Here is a 23,435-nt window from a genome sequence, read left to right on the forward strand (position 1 = left end):
CTCTGTGTTTTATCCTCTCCTGCTTCATACCAGACCTTGTTCTCTGTTATCCTGTCTTCAACCCCTCCCTTTCTACTAGCTGCTTCTCTTACTCTTCAAACACGATAAAAACAAACAAAAACCACTCCTCATTCCTAAACAAGCTACAAAAATAAAAATCCTTCCCTCAAGTACTAAATATATACAATATTAAACTATCTCTTTTTACTCCTCCATCTGTCCCTTTCAGTCTCAGCTAATGGTGTCACATTTCACCCCCTCTCCCAAACTAGAAGCCTCTTTATCTCTTCCCCACTTCTCTAACTGGTCTTCAAGGGCAGAAATGTATCAAAATTCTGGGTGAGCATTTCTCTTCAGCCCTTCAGCAACTGCTTTAGTTCTGGCTCTACTCTCTTGCCTAAACTACCATAGCTGGCCTGTCTGCAGTCTTTTTACAGCAAATTATATTCCACAAACTTTTGAGCATCTATTATGTGTCTGGCACTGGAAACAAACAAATATGACACCAGTACCTATACGCAAGAAGCTTGTCCACTCACGCTATAGCATCATTCCTATTAAAAACTTGTTGCCAATAGAATTAAGTACAAACTTTTAAGCAGACATATAGGGCCCTTTACCATCTGGCCTGAACCCACTGAACTTCCTGCCTTATCTCTCATCACTCTCCTTTACCTATACTATAGTCTCTCTTAGGCTCTGGCCACACTGAACCTTGCACAGATCCCTGATAATTCCATTGCCTCTGCTTTACGTATGCTATATTCTCCATATTCTCCTCCCGGAATACCCTCTTCTACCTCTCACCATTGGCCTGGGAGAAATTCATTCAGCCTTTGAAACTCAGCTTTGATCATTACCCCTCTTTGATGCTTTCCCAGATGCCCCTACTTAGTTCTTTGGGTTGCTGTTCCCACAGTACTCTGTTTACAGCTCTAATATAGTACTTGTCACATGCATTATAATTTATCTATTTACTTATTTACCTTTTCTAGAATTCCTGGAGGTCAGGAACAATATTGCTTTGCTGTATCAGACATATGGTAGGCTCTAAATTCCAATTTTTTTTTTTTTTTTTTGCAGTACGCGGGCCTCTCACTGTTGTGGCCTTTCCCACTGCGGAGCGCAGGCTCAGCAGCCATGGCTCACCGGCCCAGCCGCTCCACAGCATGTGGGATCTTCCTGGACCGGGGCACGAACCCGCATCCCCTGCATCGGCAGGCGGACTCTCAACCACTGCGCCACCAGGGAAGCCCTAAATTCCAAATTTTTAAAAAATTAAAAAAATTTTTTTTTGCCACACTGGATGGCTTGTGGGATCTTAGTTCCCCAACCAGGGATTGAAACCTGGCCCACAGCAGTGAAAGCATGGAGTCCTAACCACTGGACTCCCAGGGAATTCCCTCCAAATATTTTTTAAATGAAATCTCTTAGCACTTGGTCTTCTCTTATTTTCCTCCAAATGGAATTACCTAGCCCTTATTTCCTAGAAAAGGGAGCATTAAAAAAATTTCAGGTGAACAACTAAAATATCAGAAAAAAAGAAGCCTCCCTTAACTTTGAAAGTAATCCTATTTCTCCATCATCCCATTATATACTCAGTTATCCTGCAAGGTGCTGAACAAAATGATGTTAATATTCCCCCAAAATCTAATGTCTGAATGTATATGTAACCTTTTTCTGGTCACTTCCTACCTTACACAATGGAAAGAGCACAATGAAGTATTTGCTTATGGCAAACAGAGTTACCCGAGAACTGTAATACATTCTCTCTCATGAAAACCATGAAATTAAAATTATCTGATTTTTTCTGATCCCAGAGAGTACTGCTAATTTACATAGAAACAAGCATATATCACTCCATTTATTGTCTTATTTTCTACAACATGAACTGCTGTAAGGTGATGTTTGGGGTAGAAGACCATTTTTAGAACATTTCAATGTATTTTATTTAAAAATAAATTAGCTTTTTAAAGCTGCTTCCTACACTGAGAGCTGTTCATGCTTTTGTCATCCTACAGTGAGAGACTAGCAGCAAAACTCAAAATATGAAAAAGCTCAACACAAGACACAGTCATTTCTTAACCCTTTCTATTACTGCCAAACCAGACTGGTAAGGTATGCTTCTAAATTGTAGGAAGATAATGATATCAGAGAACATAAAGTAATTTAAGTTGGTATATGTGATGTTTACATTTAGCTAGGTCATGATGTCTCCTTTAAACTTTATGACCAATTTCTTATTTCCTATACCTAGAACAGGTTACTACTTTGCCCCCTTTCCTTTTATTTACCTTACAAATACAAAAGTAACAACCTCTAAGTTCTTATCGTTTTAGAAAACCCCCTCATAAAACTGGACTTTTCTCACCTGTTATAATTTTTTTTTAATTTTTAAAATTTCTCATATCAGCCTATAAAGTTCTCTTTTGCTATTAGTGACTGTGGACACATTGAAATTCAGTCCTCAGTAAAATATCAGGGAGAAGGTGGATGCTACAATTAAAACTGACAAATTCTGTGTTCCTTTTTACTAGTGTTTTAAATTGGCCTGGGTACTTCTTTTCTCTTAGGAGACTGTTAGGATCAAACGTGTGAAATGGCATCTAATACCAAGTATTTTCTAGTTTTTGCCAATTCGGGTTGCATATTTCTCTCCCCAAAGCCCTGACACTACTAACTATACATCTTTGAATCTAGATTTTGCCCCCTACTAGATACAGAACTTTTCAGTGAATTTGAAAAAGAGATCTGGTACAACTTGGGTCCCCATCAGCTAATGGATGAGATAAAACGTAAAGACATGGATAAACCTGATTATAAACTATCTGTGAAACTTCTGGGTGAGACGCCATTTCCAGAGCTACACTAACATGAAATCCCTTGAAATATGTCCAATGGGGGTAGTAAATAAACTATAAATTACAATGCAATGGATTTGAATTTTCAAAAATTTCTTGTGATGGTTTTTCCCATAGCACTTCTTTTGATAAGGGAAAATGCCAGTTATTTCGGGTTGCAGACTTCTAAATGCTATCTTCAATTCAGTTCCTCCATTTTCAGTTCATCTTATATGTTGTTGCCAAATTAATCTTTCTAGAACATAAGAGTGTTACTCTCCTTCAAAAAAACTTCAATAGCTTCCCACTGTCAGAGAAATAAGTTGAAAACAATTATCCTGATACTCAGTGTGACCTACCCTCTCCCTACACTCTGGACTTCCTAGGCCAGGGATTGGCAAACTACAGCCTGCAGGCTGCTAATTTTTTGTATGGCCTTCAAGGTAAGAATGATTTTTACATTTTTAAAGGTTGGAAAAGAAAATCATATGACATGCGGACATAAAAAAATTCCAATTTCAGCATTCGTAGTTTTTTTTTCCAACACACTCTCATTTGCTTACACATTATCTATGGTTGATTTCATACTACAATAGCAGAGTTCAAAAGCTGCAGTAGAGACCTTGTGGCCTTATCTGACCCTTTACAGAAAGTTTGCCAACTCCACCTAGATATACTTATTCCTGTCTCTTCACCTATCAAGATCCTTGCCTGGAATGTACTGTTCCCACTCATTCCTGTTGTCACCTCTGAGGCTATCAAAGTAAAACTTTCAAAAAATTTCAAAACATGATTCTCCTGCCAATATAAAATTAACGTGAGCCAAGTATTCATTTATTTAACTCACCGAGGGAACCAGTAAGACGGTAAAGCTGGTTCCAGGAGCATTTAAGGAACTAGATATTTACAGGCATAAAAATAAGAATTAGAATAAAGTTGCAGGTTAAACAAAACTGGTTAGCTCCTACAGAGCAATAAAACCATAAACTTTCGAGTTAGCTTTTCTATCAGACAGCAATCTGCAACTCAAGTAACTTCACAATGTCTGAGCTCTTATCATATAACAAATAGCAAGTCAAACACAGGTACCTTCTCCTAGAGAATCATCCTTGGGCAGACAAGTTAAAACATGTCCCAGCGTGAACTGAAAGGTCATCCCTCCACTCCTTGCCTTATTTCCATGTTTTGGGTAGTTTTTCTTAACAAGGCCTCTCTTAATCCTTCCAGTCAATATCGACCTCTCCTTTTATGCTCCCGTTATTTTTTGTACTTCCATTATAGGACTCAAATATCTGGATTTGTGTGCTTTATTTTGTTTTCCCCAACAAGCACTAAGCTCCTTAAAATCACGGTATTGAGAGCTGGGGTTTAATCTCCCCTTTCAAAGGGATTTGAGCATTGGGTCCAATGTCCGTAGTTCCCAACATCTGCCTTGCACAGTATAGATACCAAGTCCTCAATGCTTAATATGAAGCCCCCAAACACTTCCCAAAATGTCTTAGCGCACTTCCTTAAACCTTCTGTCTTCTAACGAGCGGCGCATTGTATTTCTCCCTTACTGCACCGTTAAGTGACCTTCTACAGTAGACAGGTACTGTTTTGATTCTCTTGGTTACCATCCCCCAAGAGCCTAACCCAGTGCCTTGCACAAAGCGGCAGTTCGACCGCAGAAAAAAGATGGGGTACCTCCACCAATTGATGTGCCTGGAGACATGAAAGTCCTAGTCTCTCCATTCCCACAAACTTAGACCCTAACAGCATTCCTGTTTCACCTACAGCATTAATATCTCAAAGCAGGTGCAAACGCCGGCCCCCAAGGGTAAACGTTCCTCCTCAGCCAAAGACCTCAAATTTCCGCTGCCCCTGTACAGGGTCTCCAATTCTCATAAAAAATGGCGAGGTGGACCAAGGCCCTGCATTCGGAAGTCAGCCCTTCTCCGCAAATATTATATCACCAGCAGAGGCTTTTCCCCTCCTTCTGCGGTGGAATGTTTCCTCAGTGGGCCGCTTTACGCTCTTAAAAGTAACTGAACCCTCATTTCACTTTTCAAGCCTCAGGACTCTGCGTCCCTCCGCCTCGGCCTTCCTCCCGGGATCAACGCGGCCGTTTCTCGGGGAGATCGCCCGAGTCGGGTGGCCGGGAGGTTAGGCGGCCAACGGTTTTCCACCACAAGAGGAGAGCGCGGGAGGAGCGGCGGGAACCAGACGGGCCAGAGGAAACGGACGTAGGGCGGGGCCAGCGCTAGGAAGGATCGCGAAGGAGCTGGGAGGCCCCGCCCTTTCCGTAGATATCTCTAGAAAGCCGCGCAGGAGCCCGAAAACAAAGAGTGCGCACGCGCGGCGGCTAGGCCCGGGCATTTTGCTGCGTCACCAGCCGCCGCCCGGCCTCACCACCCCTCGCTCGCACGCACGCACGTTCGTTCTCCGTCCTCGCGCCCCTTTTCCTACACTTTCCTCTTCTCTCCGACCGGAGGAGTCGCTCTCTCCGCGCGGTGCATTCTGGGGACCCAGGTCGAGCCCGCCGCCGCCGCCGCCGTCGCTTGAGGGAAACGAAAAGAGGCCGCTAGCGGGGAGAAGACGCCGGAGTCGCCACCGGAGAGGAGTCGCCTGCCCAGGAGCTGCCGCCGGAGACGCCCGCCACCCGTTCGCCCGTCCCCCTGCCCCGTTCACGATGTGAGTGCGACACCCCGCCGAGGGAAGGTCGCCCGTGAGGGAGGCCGAGGCCGCGCGGGGGGCTGCCGGGAAGCCGTCCCTTCCCCTCCCCCGCTTTAGGCCCCCTCGACTTTTCCCCCTCGGTGGAAATCGTTCTTGCTTGGGAGTGGGAGGTTCAGTATCCTTGTTATGATTACCATTGGCGGGTGGAGGACATATTTCCTCCGATGTCCGCTTCCCCCACCTCTAAACCGGCCCTCGGCTTCCCCGTGCCGGAAATCCCACCTTCCCCCTTAGGCAGTGCCGGCTGCTCCTAACTCTCCGTAACTTAGCCGTAGGCCTTAGTCTCCCGTGAGCTTTTCGCCGTCCGGGCGCCCTGGAGGCGTGGACCCTCGTGGGCTACCGCTCCGCTCCTGGGGTGGTCTGCTCCTGTCGCTCTGTGATGCTGTGACCAGGCCCGGGGCCAAGTGCACCTGCGGTGGGTGCTACCACAAGGCTGCTGGTGCTCGTAGAGCACCACGCGGCCGTGCGCCGCGAGCGACAGGTACTGCTAGGCGACTGGAGGGAGGCCATACCGTCGCCGCAACTTAACTTCGCTCTCGGGTGTCGTGATTGCTTGAGTATGGTCTTTCCAGGCTTCCTCCTAACTCCAGTCTCGCTGACGGAGTGAAAGTTGCCAAAACTCAGCTGTGTCCCTGGCAGCGAGGAATTACCATTGAGCAGGGCGTTCTGCACGTGTTGGAGTCGAAAGATATTTGTGGACGTTTTCAGTGTTCATATTAAACTTTAGGCGAGGTTTCATCATCCTATCTTAGTTTAAGGATGAAACAGGTATGTCGTCACCTTTTTGTTGCCTTAGTTTAATTTTCTTTACTGAAGTGACTACAGATTGTTTAGAAGCTTTATGATACAGGAAAACCTTGGTGATTTTACCCGAATGAGAATTCTTGGCATCGCCACTGTCAGCCTTTAGATTTTTCTCAGGGAAAGCTTTACCTTTTCAGATACAAGAACTGCCGATTTAGTAGTTTTTTGGTTCTAATCGCTCCCTAAAAGTTATGTATGGAGAGCAATTGAGGGGAACAAGTTTTATTCCTGTAAAAAGTAATGCACTTGCAAGGGTTTACTTAATAAAACGTCTAGACGTTTTATTTAGATAAGTAAAGAAAACACTATAGTCACTTGATGGAAAAGAAGCCTTGAGAAGAATGCATGTATTATTGTAAAGTGACATATTAGAATTTTGGAAGGATTCTCCCACCCCCAAAAGTGGTATGTAATAGAAGATTTTAATCTGTGAAAAATAGCTTGTGCTTTTTCTCTTTGACATTTATTCCAAATAATGTAGCAGGATTGTCAGTCTTAAAACATCTGTGAGGAGAAAATTAATCCTCAGATAAGGCATTACCAACTTTTAATAGATTAATGTAGCCAAGCAAATTTTTTCGTGAAGAAATAGTATGTTTGAGATAGAAACACTTTCACAGGTCACATGAAATAGTTAAATAGGTAAGAAATATTAAGTTATGTAAATAGGTTAAAAACTCGGATGGAAAGTGTAGCGGTATTCCAAAAAGCAGTCTGTCAGAAGAATGCTATTTTCAAAATGAGTGTTTTGAAGGGACCAGGTAAATTTCATTGTGTTTAAGGTATTCAGTATATGCCATCTTGCAAATTCTTTAGGGGATCTTATTAATGACTGAATTTGTAAGATGAATATTATGAGTCAGTTATTTGAGTTGGAAAAGACTTTTAATGAGTCCTAGGAAGAATCTGGCTGATGAGCATTCATTTTGTTGATGTGTGCTGTAGACTTTTTTTTAGCTGTAGAGAGAGACATTTACGCTGGACATCTCAAGGGTTTTAAGGTCTGTTTTTTTATCATTTGATTGCTCTTCAGTCGTCATTTCCTAGATAAATTTTTTCTAATCAAGTTTTGTCTAGTAGTTTGCATAAAAACTCTCAATTTCTCACCTACCTTGGAGGAGGCTGGGAGTTTAGGACCTCTCTCCTCCATTTAAGACCTGCACAAATCCCCTGTAGGGGGTGCTACTTTACTTTTTTTTTTTTTTTTAAGCTGTTGTAATTGGTTCTAGGTTTTAAGTTGGACGTATTAACAATAGGTATGAAGTAAAACATTCAGTTTTGAGCAGTTTGAAATCATTCTTTCCAGTGTCTTGTAGTCAAATTAATAAATTGTCCAGAAACACTGCGACCATTGCTAGCGTTGGTTAAAATCTTAACTTTGCCATCGTTCAACTTTGTACGATTGAGTCCCCAAAATAAAATCATCAGTCTTTAACCTCCAAAACAAATGGTAATAGTGACCATACAGCATATGGTTAATTTCTATAAGTTGAGGAAGAGTAACTGATGAAGGCTTTTGTTCAGTGTTGATTTCCTAGCCACTGTAACCTAGCAACTGGATTTTCTTTTTTTCTGTGCTTAGTTAGACTTTAACCGGAAGGCAGTAGAAACGAAGTGACAAATCACTTGAGGCAGACCAGTATGTATTGTTAAGATTCTCCTGTTTAATTGTGTTTTCTGTTTTAAGATCTTCTAGAAGCTTTATCATTTTAGAGTCATAGGTGGTTAGTGATGATTGCTTTTCAGGAAAAAACACCTTCGTAATAAACTGTTTAGAATCAGTCTAGCTCTGAAACATTAATAATCATATTTTATTTGAGTTATTAAGAATTGCTGCATCTAGTGTATTTTACTACAGAAATACAAAGTGTGTTTTAGTAAACTATTATTTACTGTGTAGGTTAGGGATAGATTTTAAATTGAGGCTGATGACTTCCACAGAACACCTTAGAACTTTTGGTTTTCCAGGAAGATGCCAATTACTTTAAATCTTACCTTGAGTAATATGCCCTCGCCCGTGTTGTACTCCAAAACCAAATAAAATGTGCTGTTGTGGATTTTCTGTGCCGTAGTTGATCTTCTCATGTAGTCGTACTTTATTGCTGAAGAGTGTTTGTATCAGGGCTCTTTCCAACTCAGCATGCTTAATTATCTTTGTGTACTGAAAGGATCTAAGCCACAGAGGTGTTTTTTTTAACTTTTAATTTTATTACATTACAGGATTTAGTTCTTCAAATATCAATTCACAGCACTGCTGATTAGTATAAACAACTGTCCCAAATAGGATTGGAACCCAGAATTTCTCACAAAGACATTTTTTTCACTTTAAAAAAAGGGAGAATAATTTTCCAGGTTGTCCTTTTATTTCCAATACATAACCATGCCTGGGGCTTCCCTGGTGGCACAGTGGTTGAGAGTCCGCCTGCCGATGCAGGGGACACGGGTTCGTGCCCGGGTCCGGGAAGATCATGGCCGCTGAGCCTGCGCGTCCGGAGCCTGTGCTCTGCAACAGGAGAGGCCACAACAGTGAGAGGCCCGCGTACCACACACACACAAAAAAATTGCCTGTAGTTCAGTTTTTCTTTTCTCCCCTGAAATATTTATTTATTTAATTGGTTGTGTTTGGTCTTAGTTGTGGCAGGCGGGCTCCTTAGTTGTGGCTCGAGGGCTCCTTAGTTGTGGCATGCAAACTTAGTTGTGGCATCCATGTGGGATCTAGTTCTTGGACCAGGAATGGAACCCGGGCCCTGTGCATTGGGAGTGTGGAGTCTTTACTGGACCACCAGGGAAGTCCCACACCTTTATATTTTAGAGTGGGAATTATCAAAGAAAGGAAGTAGCACAGAGGTTCACAAACTTTCTTGGTTCACCCCTTGGTGTCTTAGTAGTATTTTTGTTGTTACTATTTTGTATTTTTTTTATTTGTTGGTTGGTTTTTTAATGGTGCTGCTAGGCCATAAGGAGTAACCTAGACGTTCTGTTTATTAGATAGTTGGGTCCAAACAACTTAAGTACTTCGTCCTTATAGCCTGTTAGCTTTTCAGAAAGCTAACACACATAAATTGAAAGAAAAATGTAGTTTCTTGTATAAGCACAGTTACTGATGAAAGGTGTATGCCTTTTGGGAACTGTATAACTTGTTATACCTTGAAATCAGATTGGATACTTCCATCTCAATTCCTGTTCCCTGTTGAGTTTTTTGTAGGTCTTTTTTTTTTTTTAAATCGTAACCACCAAAAATCCAGCTTTGCAAAGATGAAACTTAGTGGAGAGGGTTACAGTGCAGTCTGCTGTTGAAACTGAACCACTTAGTGTCTTGACTGAAGTTGAGTATCACTGAATTTCTCTTAAATTTGAAATATCCTGTGGCAGCCCTGTAAATTCTTCCGTAGTGCCTTGATGCACCTTGGCATGTAATTTGGGGATCACTGGACTTGCATGTATATTCAGATTAACTTTCCAGGAAGTTTTACATAGTAGTACAACTGGCATACAGAAGATCTGAAAATATGAGAAGTGTATCAGGGTTTCTCTGAGCAAAGAATATGTGTGAGAGAGTTTGGTTTTAGATGTTTACAGGCAGGGCTTTTTTTTTTTTCTTTAGGCAGGGCTTTTGATAATACTTAACAAGGAAAAACTGCTCAGTCTGAAACTGGAACTTTTTTTTTTTAGCAGAATTTTCATGTTTCCATATCATTCCTCACTTAGTACAAACTGAAATAGATTTACCAGTTTCTCGATTCTCTTTTGTAAATAATAGACCAGTTGATAGACTTGGTTTTAAAATATCAGTTATTCTGAACTTTGTAACATCTTTTAAACTTTTTTTTTTCTCCCTTGGTTATAATGAGTTTGTTTTCTTCCATAACCCCCTTTTTTTTCCCTTGGCTGCGTTGGGTCTTCATCGCTGTGCGCAGGCTTTCTCTAGTTGCAGTGAGCAGGGGCTACTCTTCGTTGTGGTGTGTGGGCTTCTCGTGGAGCACGGGCTCTAGGCACGCGGGCTTCAGTAGTTGCAGCACGTGGGCTCACTAGTTGTGGCAGGCGGGCCCTGGAATGCTTGGGCTTCAGTAGTTGCAGTGCACAGGCTCAGTAGTTGTGCCTGGGCCCAGCTGCTCCGCAGCATGTGGGATCCTCCTGGACTGGGGATCGAACCCCTGTCCCCTGCACTGGCAGGTGGACTCCCAACCACTGTGACACCAGGGAAGTCCCTGTAACCCTTCTTGATGTTTAAAAATACTCTGGGATACATAGAAGGCGAGTGAATCTGGTTTTTAAGAAGCTTTTCATTTACTGGAAATGTTTAGTTTATAGAGGATAAACATAGAGGATACTTTCTCCATTATCAAGTTCTAGTAAAAAGCTAGTCTTCTGATTATTATTGTTTTATCTTAGAATTCAAAGTGATGTTTTAATTCAGACAAACATCATGTTCCATTAAAAATAAATTTGTAGGGCTTCCCTGGTGGCGCAGTGGTTGGGGGTCCGCCTGCCGATGCAGGGGACGCGGGTTCGTGCCCCGGTCCGGGAGGATCCCACATGCCGCGGAGCGGCTGGGCCCGTGAGCCATGGCTGCTGGGCCTGCGTGTCCGGAGCCTGTGCTCCGCAACGGGAGAGGCCACAACAGTGAGAGGCCCACGTAATGCGAAAAAAAAATAAAAAAAATAATAAATTTGTACGGGGATTATCATTACTTCTGAATAAAGTATGTGAGGTTATAGATTGTGATGTAATGTATCTTACAAATATAATTAAATATATAGATGAGTTACTTTTAAGAGTACAAACAAAAAACATTGTCTTATAGTGTATCACTTACTTATACTTTAAGAAAGGTAAACCATAGCTAGTAATGGATCCCTCTACCCCCATGTTTCTTAGAAGAAGAATTTTGGGCTAAATTTCATCCAACTTGAATGTGAGCTTCTTAAGGGCAGAGATTTTTATCTGCTTTGCTGACAGCTGTATCTCCGGAACAATTCCCGGTATCATGTTTAATAAATAATTTGTTTATTGAATAATATTTAGACTCTGAATCTCTTTCAGCTATAAGACTTGGCTATATGAGGTGCTTGAGAGTGATGTTTGGAACTAACTGGGATCTTTTACAGTTGGTCCTTTATTTTGCTGTATCGCATCTTCAGTCAAATTCAGCTATATCTCAATATAGATTGGCTTCTTTTTTTTTGGCCGCACTCCACACCATGTGGGATCTTAGTTCCCCAACCACCAATCGAACCCATGTCCCCTGCATTGGAAGCGCGGAGTCTTAACCACTGGGCCACAAGGGAAGTCCCTATCTCATGCAAATTGGGCGAGTAGGGGCTTCCCTGGTGGCACAGTGGTTGAGAGTCCGCCTGCCAATGCAGGGGACATGGGTTCATGCCCCAGTCTGGGAAGATCCCACATGCCGCGCGGAGCGGCTGGGCCCGTGAGCCATGGCCGCTGAGCCTGCGCGTCTGGAGCCTGTGCTCCGCAACGGGAGAGGCCACAACAGTGAGAGGCCCACGTACCGCAAAAAAACAAAAAAAAAAAACCCAAATTGGGCGAGTAGTTTGGTGGTCAGTAGGTGAAAGATAAAGTTGGTGAGAGTCATTTATAACTTTAGATTCTATTAATTGAGGCTTTGCTGTATTTTGGGAAATCTGGAAAAGAAGGACCACCAAATCAGTATATACCCTCAAAATACATTTGACTTGTTTGTGAGCCCTTTATTTTGAGAATGTTTATTTTGGGAATATTTAGCTTATTAGTTACAATTTGGTCAGACTGATTTTTTCTCTTAATTAACTGATGATTACCATAAATTCTCCTTTAAGAGATTCTACCCTTCTTTCTCTTTCCCCTCCATTTTTTTTAAATCTAAAGAAATTGGCCTTCCAATCAAAAATTAATACTTACACTTTTTCTGCTTGATTAATTTCTGTATGAGGCCATTAGTTGAAGATAAAACCTAATAGATTTAAGAATGTTTGCTTTATCATAAAGATTGTCATTTAGTGCATCCTTGTATCACATTTTGCAGTCTTAAATATTTTTACAAAAGTAGAGCATTTTTTGTGTTTAGTTTTTGGCTGCGCTGTGCGGCATGCAGGACCTTAGTTCCCCGACCAGGGATCGAACCCGTGTCCCCTGCATTGGGAGTGTGGAGTCTTAACCACTGGACCACCAGGGAAGTCCCAAAAGTAGAGCATTTTTATTAAAAGGTTGTTATTGCTATTTTCCCCAGTATATTTGTCTGTTTTTTGGGGTTTTTAAAAAAATATTTATTTTTGGCTGCGTTGGGTCTTCGGTGCTGTGCGCGGGCTTTCTCTAATTGCGGCAAATGGGGGTTACTCTTCGTTGCAGTGCGCGGGCTTCTCATTGCAGTGGCTTCTCTTGTTGCGGAACACGGGCTCTAGGCATGCGGGCTTCAGTAGTTGTGGCTCGCAGGCTCAGTAGTTGCGGCACATGGGCTTAGTTTCTCCATGGTATGTGGGATCTTCCAGGACCAGGGATCGAACCCGTCCGCTACATTGGCAGGCAGATTATTAACCACTGAGCCACCAGGGAATTCCCTGTCTATATGTTGAAGAGCCTAATGTTTAGTGACCAAATAATAGTATTCTAATTTTTTCTCAATGTTTCAGAGTAAGAATTGAGATATTGATCATATGTCTCATTTGTGTATGTTAAAACTTCTTTATAAAAAAATTAATTTGATCGAACAGTCCCATGACAGTTCTTAATGATTTCTGGGGGGAAAACACCAAAATGATGTGGAATCCTGTGTGATTCTATGGGACGAGCATGTAATATATACGTATCCCATGAGGTTGAGCTAAACTGTGCATTTCAGGAAGCCAAATTTGAATTATTATGGTACTAACTAAGATTTGTAGGCCTCTCACTTGAATAGTAAAAATGTTTTCTTTCACTAAATTCTCACAGAGCTCACAAAATTTTTTTAACTTTTAATACAAATTAATTCATTTTTGGCTGCATTGGGTCTTTGTTGCTGCCCATGGGCTTTCTCTAGTTGCTGCGAGCAGGGGCTACTCTTCACCGCAGTGTGGGGGCTTCTCATTGCGGTGGCTTCTCTTGTTGCAGAGCACGGGCTCTAGGCGCGCGGCCTTCAGTAGTTGTGGCATGCAGGCTTCAGTAGTTGTGGCACGCAGACCTCATAATTTTCCATGTTTGCTGTATAATGGTCCAGAGTACCTGCTTACAAAAACTTCTATTGATTGATTGATTGGCTGCGCTCTGCAGCATGTGGGGATCTTAGTTTCCTGACCAGGGATCCAACTCTCGCCCCCTTGCAGTGGAAGCTCAGAGTCTTAACCACTGGACCACCAGGGGAATTCCCCTTACAAAAACTTCTTAACATTGGAAATTCTGAGAGACAAAGAAAATAAAGATGTTGGAGCTTTGACAGTAGTATTGGTTATAGAGACAAGACATATGCTGTAGAATTCTATTAGATACAGAATTTTTCTCTCTCAAGATATTCAAACTTCTAAAGCGATGATAGCTATAATTAATTTTTTTTTTAAACTACCCAGATACAGAATAAACTCTTTTCCATGGTCTCCAGGGATGTCTGTGACCTTGGTTTTTAACCTTAAGCTTTATGAACTTACCTGGAATTATGTATGATATGTTTGTCCTACCAGTTCATAAAAGGCTTGGTGTGTCCTAATTGTCTTTTAATAATTTAATCTGTCCTGCACATAGTAAACTATCAAAAGAACTGCAATAACCTGGAAATGTTCTTTAGCAAATTTTTTCCATGTAGCTTTGCTGGTTGGTTTAGTCTGGGCTGCTGTAACAGAATACCACAGACTGGGTAGTTCATCAACAGTAGAAACTTATTGTCTACTATTCTGCAGTCTGGAAGTTCAAGATTTAGGCACCAATATGGTCACCTTCTGGTGAAGGGGCCCACTTTCTGGTTCATAGCTTCTTGCTGTGTCCTCATAGTAGTGGAAGGGGCGAGGGGCCCCTCTGGAGCAGTGAAAGGGCTAGGGGCCTCTCTGGAGCCTCTTTATATATAAGGCATGACTTTATTTATTTTTTAAATAAATTTATTTTATTTATTTATTTTGGCTGCATTGGGTCTTCGTTGTTGCGCACGGGCTTTTTCTAGTTGCAGCGAGCAGGGGCTACTCTTTGGTGCGGTGCGGTGGCTTCTCTTGTTGCAGAGCACGGGCTCTAGGCACGCGGGCTTTAGTAGTTGTGGCACGTGGGCTCAGTAGTTGTGGCACACGGGCTTAGTTTTTCCACGGCATATGGGATCTTTCTGGACCAGGGCTCGAGCCCATGTCTCCTGCATTGGCAGGTGGATTCTTAACCATTGCACCACCACGGAAGCCCCTAAGGCATGACTTTAATTTATGAGGGTTCTACCCTCATGATCTAGTAGTAAACACCTCTCAGGTCCCACCTTCGAATATCATCCTGTAGAGCATTAGGATTTCAGTATATGAATTTGGAGGGCATGCATTAAGGTCATTGCACTGGTGCATCCTTTCTGGGGGGCGGTGCACACCTCACAGCATGTGGAACTTCCCTCGACCAGGGATCAAACCTGTGCCACCTGCAGTGGAAGTACGGAGTCTTAACTGCTGGACCAACAGGGAAGTCCATGGTGCATTCATTTTTTTTAAGGGAGAGGTGCTTGTAATTTTCTACAAATTAGAATTAAAATGCACGAGATTCTAGTATATTAAAAATGGTATTTGGGAACAAATGTGGTTTCCACTCTGTCATTTTAAGACAAACTAAGAAATTTTAGTCAAAACTACAGAGGAGAATTTTAGGTTATGCAAAGTTTAGTTGCTCGAATTGACATAGCCCTAACATTGAGCTTGGAAGAACTTGTCAGAAGAACTTGGAATGTCCCACTTCAGAGATTTTGGGTATTATTTTGTTATAAGTAGTGGCTTATTCACATAATGTATGCAGAGGTGAAAAAGTTTTTGCGTTTATAGGTATGTTACTATTAAAATGAATTAACAGACTTGAACAGTAGTTTGGGATTTTGCCAGTGTTTGTATAAGACTATAGACACGAATCCAACATAGTTTAGGAGCTAGAGTTTAAAATCACCCTTTCTCTGAGTTAACAGGAGAAAAGAGTTGTGATTTCATAAACACTTGGTTTTCCTTTCAAATGAGTGAATATATGTGTTTATTACCGTTCAGGTTAAGTGTAGGATTTCCCCCCCTTGTATTTTTAGACGGTTTAGATCAGGGGCACTTGGTAAATATTAGGCTTTACAGGCCACAAATATCTGTCTCACATTTTTGTTTTCACAACTTTAAAAATATAAAAACCATTTTTGGCTCCAGGTTAGGATCATTTAATTTTGTTTTTATTGTCTGGTAAATGATTTTATTAGTTGGCTGGGGCTGCCATAGCAAAGTACCAGAGACTGGGTGATTTAAACAGTAGAAATTTATTTCCTCACAATTCTGGAGGGTGTTAGTCCAAGATCGAGGTGTCAGAAGGGTTGGTTTCTTCTGAGGCCTCTGCTTGGCTTGCAGATGGCCGGCTTCTGTCTTCTTCACAGGGTCTTTCCTCTGTAACTGTACTAATCTCTCTCTCTCTTTTTTTTTTTTTTGCGGTATGCGGGCCTCGCTGCTGCGGCCCCTCCTGCTGCGGAGCGCTCCGGACGCGCAGGCTCAGCGGCCACGGCTCACGGGCCCAGCCGCTCTGCGGCACTAACCCACACCCCCTGCATCGGCAGGCGGACTCCCAACCACTGCGCCACCAGGGAAGCCCTCTCTCTCTTTTTAATTAATTTATTTTTCAATTTTTATTGGATTATAGTTGCTGTACAACGCGTTAGTTTCTGCTCTACAGCAGATTGAATCAGTTATACGTATACGGTATATCCACTCTTAGATTTCTTATTTAGGTCACCACAGAACATTGAGTAGAGTTCTATGTGCTATACAGTAGGTTCTCATTTGTTATCTATTTTATACATAGTAGTGTATATATGTCAATCCTAGTTTCCCAATTCGTCCCATCTCCTTCTCTTGGTAACCATAAGTTTGTTCACTGCATCTGTGAGTCTGTTTCTGCTTTGCAAGTAAGTTCATCTGTACCGTTTTTCGAGATTCCACATATAAGCGATATTGTATGGTATTATTCTCTTTGATTTCACTTTGTATGACAGTCTGTAGGTCCATCCACATCTCTGCAAATAGCATTTCGTTCCTTTTTATGGCTGAGTAATATTTCATTGTATATATGTACCATATCTTTATCCATTCCTGTCGATGGACCTTTTTTTCCCCCAAGAGGGTATTAAATCGTTTATTGAATACACATGATAATGGATGATACACAAGCTTCATTCCCATCTATAACTTTATCTGGTACTGTAATTCAATTTAGATATATTGCATAGGATGTGCCAACAATCATATTAATAACCAAAAAACTCCATGACTTTGCTTGGGTGACCCTTTTCACGGTGAACTCCAGGTCACAACGCAGTAACTGTCAGTTCAGCTACACCAAGGTTTCTGAAGGCAATAGCTTTTCCACCAAAGCAGGTTGTAAATAAATTTTGAATGGAACCTGGCATCACCCTGAAGGAGCTCTAACTTCACACTGTTGAGGTAGTTTACCAAAATGGTTTCAGAGTAGACTAACTTTACACAGCTCATTTTTTAAAAAGACACATTTATTCAGCATCGTGATCAGACTATTAAATTTAGCAATCAACAGCATGGGTGCAAAAAAAAAAGAAATCTACATTAAAACCCTTTGTTGGAATGCTTTACACTTTCCACAGAACAGAAACTGCAATAACTTGTTATACAGGTAGTCACAAATACAGTCCTCGAGTTTTTTTGCCCATACACATGAGTATTGTCTAAAACATGTCTTCTTTGTAGCAGCTAGGCCCTGCCACCACTGTGCTTGGCTGAGTTCACAAATCTGTTGTAACCTGTAGCTTCCCTGTCACTTCTCTGGCTCTCCTCTCCTGCTAAGCTTTGTTTCCTGGCAGTAATTAAAACCTTCTGCCACTGCCATAGTTACTGCTGCTGCTGGAACCACCATAGCCACCTTGCTTTCGTGGTTTGGCAAAGTATTAGCCTCCACCACCATAGGGGCCAGAACTTCTGCCTCCAAAGTTTCCTCCTTTCATGGGCCCAAAATCTGAAGATTGATTGTTGTAATTTCCAAAATCATTGTAGCTTCCACCACCTCCAAAATTGCTTCCACCAATTTGGATTCCACCAAATCCATTGCAGCCATCCCCACTGCCACCATATCCACTACTACCATGGCTGCCACCAAAGCCACCTCGACCACTGAAGTTTCCTCCATGACCAAAGTTGTCATTCCCACCAAAACCACCTCCACGACCACCACCAAAGTTTCTAGAACCACTTCAACCTCTTTGGCTGGATGAAGCACCAGCCATCTCTTGCTTAGATGGGGCTTTTCTTACTTCACGGTTGTGGCCATTCACAGTATGGTATTTCTGAATGACAGTCTTGTCTACGGAGTCATGGTCATCAAAGGTTACAAAAGCAAAGCCTCTCCTTTTGCCACTGCCTCGGTCAGTCATGATTTCAGTCACTTCAATTTTCCCATACTGTTCAAAATAATCTCTTAGGTGATGTTCTTCAGTGTCTTCTTTAATGCCAGCAACAAAAATCTTTTTCACAGTTAAGTGGGCACCAGGTCTTTGAGAATCTTCTCTTGAGACGGCCCTCTTTGGTTCCCCAACTCTTCCATCCACCTTGTGTGGCCTTGCATTCATGGCTGCATCCACCTCCTCCACAGTGGCATATGTGACAAACCTGAAGCCTCTGGAGCGCTTGGTGTTTGGATCCCTCATTACCACACAATCTCTGAGCGTTCCCCACTGCTCAAAATGGCTCCTCAGACTCTCATTGGTTGCTTCAAAGCTCAAACCTCCAGTGAAGAGCTTCCGCAGATGTTGGGGCTCTTTGGGTAACTGACTTAGACTTGACTGCAGTGGAGGGAGGAGATGTCAATGGTGCTTACTTGGCGGCGTCCACGTGCAGAAAGTCAGTGGACATTTAGGTTGCTTCTGGGTCCGTGTAACTGTCCTAATCTCTTATGAGGACACCAGTCATATTGGATTATAGCCCACCCTAAGATCTAAGTTTACCTTACTTTTTAATTTTTTTATTTTTATTTTTTTTTTGCTGTACGCGGGCCTCTGACTGTTGTGGCCTCTCCCGTTGTGGAGCACAGGCTCCGGACGCACAGGCTCAGCGGCCGTGGCTCACGGGCGCAGCCGCTCTGCGGCATGTGGGATCTTCCCGGACCGGGGCACGAACCCGTGTCCCCTGCATCGGCAGGCGGACTCTCAACCACTGCGCCACCAGGGAAGCCCTACCTTACTTTTTTAAAGATCCTCTCTACAAATACAGTCACATCCTAAGGTACTGGCGGTTTAGGAATTCAACATATGAATTTAGGATGTGATTTCAGGCCATGACAGTGATATAAATCTAGATTACTTAATGTGAATTCAAGGAAAGGAAAGATTCTTCCCTGGTTCCAGTGTCCTTGATACGAACAGAAACTAAAGAGCTTATATACCAGATCGCCATTAATGTGCTCCTTCTCCATTACTATAGGTTCTTTTTTTTTTTTAATTTATTTAATTTATTTTACTTTTGGCTGCATTGGGTCTTCGTTGCTGCGCGCAAGCTTTTCTCTGGTTGCGGTGAGCAGAGGCTACTCTTTGTTGTGGTGCGTGGGCTTCTCATTGCGGTGGCTTCTCTGGTTGCGGAGTGTGGGCTCTAGGCACGTGGGCTTCAGTAGTTGTGGCATGTGGGCTCAGTAGTTGTGGCTCGCGGGCTCTAGAGCACAGGCTCAGTAGTTGTGGCGCATGGGTTTAGTTGCTCCGCAGCGTGTGGGATCCTCCCGGACCAGGGCTCGAACCTTGTCCGCTGCATTGGCAGGTGGATTCTTAACCACTGCACCACCAGGGAAGCCCTACTATAGGTTCTTAATGTGTAACTTGATTTTAACAAGGTAAACAGTACTATCAAGTATTTTCAGATTATGTTGTTAAATTCGGCTAGAAAAGCATTTTTACCAGAGTTTATTGAAATAGCCATTTGTAAACATATTGAGAGAAGAATCTGCTCACTATAATCAGGTTAATTCAACATTGTAAGTCAACTGTACTCCAATAAAAATTAATTTGAAAAAAATCAGGGTAATTGTTCTCAGCTTTATTACCTTTTTTGTTCAAACAGGAAAGGTAGAATACTACAATGAATTCCTCATGTACCCATTATTCAGTCACAACCATTATCAGTACAGGGTCATTCTTATTTTATCTACTCCCCTCCTCTTCTGCCCAATGGATTTAAAATATATATATTTATTTATTTGGCTGCACCAGATATTTAGTTGCGGCATGTGGGATCTAGTTCCCTGACCAGGGATTGAACCCGGGCTCCCTGCATTGGGAGCACGGAGTCTTAACCCCTGGACCACCAGGCGAAGTCCCTCTTTTTAAATTTTTAAATAACACAATTTCACAGTTAGACTGGGTTGCTCTAAAGGAAGAAAGCATTCCATGCCGAAACCATTTAATATCATTTTTTGAAAAGTATTATGAATGTAATAAATCCCCATCTACCCATCTACCAGATTCAACAGGCCTTTGCCACACTGCTTTATCTCGCCCTTTTTCCTTAGTTATTTTAAAGCAGACTCCATGTACTTCCCTTTTAATCTTGAATGGACATTTGTTTTCCATAAAACAGTGCCTTTCACACCTAACAAAACTAACGGTTTTCACATTATCTAATACTCTGTCCATATCTAGGTCTCCACCGGTTTTCACATTATCTAATACTCTGTCCATATCTAGGTCTCCACCGTTTCAGTAATCTTTTTTATGTTTAGTTTGTTTGAATCAAGATGCATACCAGATTTACAAATTGCACTTCTTTGATAACTCTTAGGTTTCTTTTAATCTAGAGCAGTACCCCCCTCTTTTCTGCCATTGATTTAAGAAACAGTATTCTGAATTTTTCACTTCTTGTGATACGATTTAACTTGTTTCTTTTCCTCATATTTCCTATAGACTGGAATTACGTTTACTGTGGAATATATCATGTTGATCAAATCAGGAAGTGAATGTCTCGTCCCACTTTTAGTGATGCTAAGATCATAAGTTCTTTATCTGCTGTTCATCTAATCATTGTTAATGGTCCCATTCATTGATGAACACTGCCAAATCAGCTTAAAGTTTGCAAAATGGTGATTTTTTTTTTTTTCCTCCTCACGTTTTATTTCACACAAAGCTGATCTTCATGAACTGGCCCTATTCAGGTATCATGAATAAAGATTCATAAAGGGAAAGAAGGATAAATGCCTATTCTTTCTCTTTAATTGCCTTTTTGTAAAGAATTGGAGTTGTAGCATCTTCTGGTGATCTAGAATTGTGGGTAGTTTGTTTTACATTTCTTTAATAAATATAAACTGGAGTATTTATATTTTGTGTATTTGGATCAGTTTGCAGTCATCCTTTCAAATTGTCATTGGCCAAGGAGAGAGAGACTCTAATTGTTTCCTCCTGGTTTTTTTTTTTTTTTTTTTGCGGTACGCGGGCCTCTCACTGTTGTGGCCTCTCCCGTTGCAGAGCACAGGCTCCGGACGCGCAGGCTCAGGGGCCATGGCTCACGGGCCCAGCCGCTCCGCAGCATGTGAGATCTTCCCGGACCGGGGCACGAAGCCGTGTCCCCTGCATCGGCAGGCGGGCTCTCAACCACTGCCCCACCAGGGAAGCCCCATCTGTAATTTTTAATTTCAGATCTGATATCAGTGTTTTCGAGTAGAGTATGACTAGTCAGGTTTAACAGTTGTGTGAAAATGTTGATGAGCAGTTGGCTGTAACTTTAGAACTTTAAACTGCTACTCCTCAGGGTTGGGAAGTTCAGAGGTTGGAAGCAAAACAGTTCCTTTAAGTTGATTTATGAGTAGTGTTTGAACATATAATAACCAATTGGTTTTAAATTTTATTTTGAAGTTTTAGGTTTACAGAAAAGTTTCAAAAAATACAAAGAATTCCTGTAACTTTGATTTTTAGATTATCAAAGCAGCACATGCTTTTTTTTTTTTTTTTTTTTTTTGCTGTAGGCGGGCCTCTCACTGTTGTGGCCTCTCCCACTGTGGAGCACAGGCTCCGGATGCGCAGGCCCAGCAGCCATGACTCACGGGCCCAGCCGCTCCGCGGCATGTGTGATCCTCCCGGACTGGGGCACAAACCCGTGTCCCCTGCATCGGCAGGCGGACTCTCAACCACTGCGCCACCACGGAAGCCCCTCACGTGCTTATTTTTTTTTTTTTTTTTTTTTTTTTTTGCGGTATGCGGGCCTCTCACTGTTGTGGCCTCTCCCATTGCGGAGCACAGGCTCCGGACGCGCAGGCTCAGCGGTCATGACTCATGGGCCCAGCCGCTCCGCGGCATGTGGGATCTTCCCGAACTGGGGCACGAACCCGTGTCCCCTGCATCGGCAGGTGGACTCTCAACCACTGCGCCACCAGGGAAGCCCTACATGCTTATTTTTTTTTAAATAATTGAAATAGTTGAGAATGAGGTGGCTCTACTTTGTCTCATCTTTCTGGTTCATTCTTTAGAGGCAGATGCTGTTCATTTGTGTGCGTGTGAATTCTTCTTGGAATTTTTATGCATATGTAAATATTTATCTAAGTAACTTGTTTTAAAGATGACAAAGGAAATTTTTCAAAGTATTTACCATGTATAATCTTTATTGCCTGTTAATTAACCACATTTGACTGTATTTGCTTCTATTAGATTTTTAGCTATATTCTAAAACATAATTTTAATGGATGAATAGAGCTTTAGGCAGCTAACATTGAAGAAGACAGGAGTCTATTGCAAGGGATAGGAGCTGGTGAATAATAAGGAAAAAGCAAATATTCCAAGTTGTTTCTAGTATAAGTATATATTGGATACAGATACAGATTAACAGTTGGGACTATAAAGTTTAATTTTTTATCTAGTGTCATTATTTAGAATCATAAGGAAGATATTTTTGCCCAGGAAAAAAAAAATGGTTGCTTTGCTTTATATAGTCAGCTGCAAATGAGAACTTTTTTTTTTTGGCTGTACTGCACAGCATGCGGGATCTTAGTTCCCCAGTTAGGGATTGAACCCCTGCCCCTTGCAGTGGAAGCTTGGAGTCTTAACCACTGGACTGCCAGAACAGTCCAAATGAGAACTCTTTTGAGGACAAATACTGTCATTTCTCATACTTAAAAAAAATTCCCCCCACAGTTCCTAACATGGTAAGTAGAAATGTTGAATACTGTATTTGAGTTGACAATGGATTAGTTCAGATTTTTATTTTTATTTTTTAAAAATATATATGTGTTTGTTTATTTTAGTTGCACTGTGTCTTAGTTGCGGCAGGCGGGCTCCTTGGTTGTGGCATGCATGTGGGATCTAGTTTCCTGACCAGGGATGGAACCCGGGGCCCCTGCACTGGGAGCACAGAGTCTTAACCACTGCGCCACCAGGGAAGTCCCCTAGTTCTGGTTTTTAAAATTCTGTGGAGTTGAATTCTTAAGAGCAGGGCTATAAAGGAGTAGCACAAATTTTGACAGGGCTACCTAAATGCTTAACTCCAGTGAGCATTTTGTTTCATTTTTTAAATCTTTTCTATGATGAAATTTGTATCATTGCATTTTGTTTGTTTGTTTAGTTTATTTTTGGCTGTGCTGGGTCTTCGTCGGTGCGCAGGCTCCTCATTGCAGTACCTTCTCTTGTTGCAGAGCATGAGCTCTAGGTGCGCGGGCTTCAGTAGCTGTGGCTCGCGGGATCTAGAGCGCAGGCTCAGTAGTTGTGGAGCACGGGCTTAGTTGCTCCACGGCATGTGGGATCTTCCCGGACCAGGGATCGAACTGGTGTCCCCTGCATTGGCAGGAGGATTCTTAACCACTGTACCACCAGGGGAGTCCGTATCATTGCGTTTTAACTTGTACTGCAGCTGTTAGGGAAAAAGATGTAGTTTATGTTTGAAATTGCAGTAAACTGCCTCAAAATAATTAATGCTCTGA

The 23,435-nt window shown here is 42.2% G+C and overlaps 1 protein-coding gene and 1 pseudogene across 1 annotated transcript in view; one reads left to right on the forward strand and one right to left on the reverse strand.

The window, feature by feature from the left end:
- PTGES3 (prostaglandin E synthase 3) overlaps positions 1-23,435 on the forward strand; it is a 32,703-nt gene that overhangs the window by 1,528 nt on the left and 7,740 nt on the right. The window contains exons 2-3 of the mRNA XM_060167038.1: positions 2,718-2,843; positions 5,015-5,513. Of these exons, the coding sequence (XP_060023021.1) occupies positions 2,718-2,843; positions 5,015-5,513 (625 nt within the window). The remainder of the gene's footprint in view (positions 1-2,717; positions 2,844-5,014; positions 5,514-23,435) is intronic.
- Positions 16,834-18,318, reverse strand: LOC132528730 (heterogeneous nuclear ribonucleoprotein A1-like; annotated as a pseudogene).

This window comes from Lagenorhynchus albirostris, chromosome 11 (assembly GCF_949774975.1).
Source record: "Lagenorhynchus albirostris chromosome 11, mLagAlb1.1, whole genome shotgun sequence".
In the NCBI taxonomy this organism is placed as follows: domain Eukaryota; kingdom Metazoa; phylum Chordata; class Mammalia; order Artiodactyla; family Delphinidae; genus Lagenorhynchus; species Lagenorhynchus albirostris.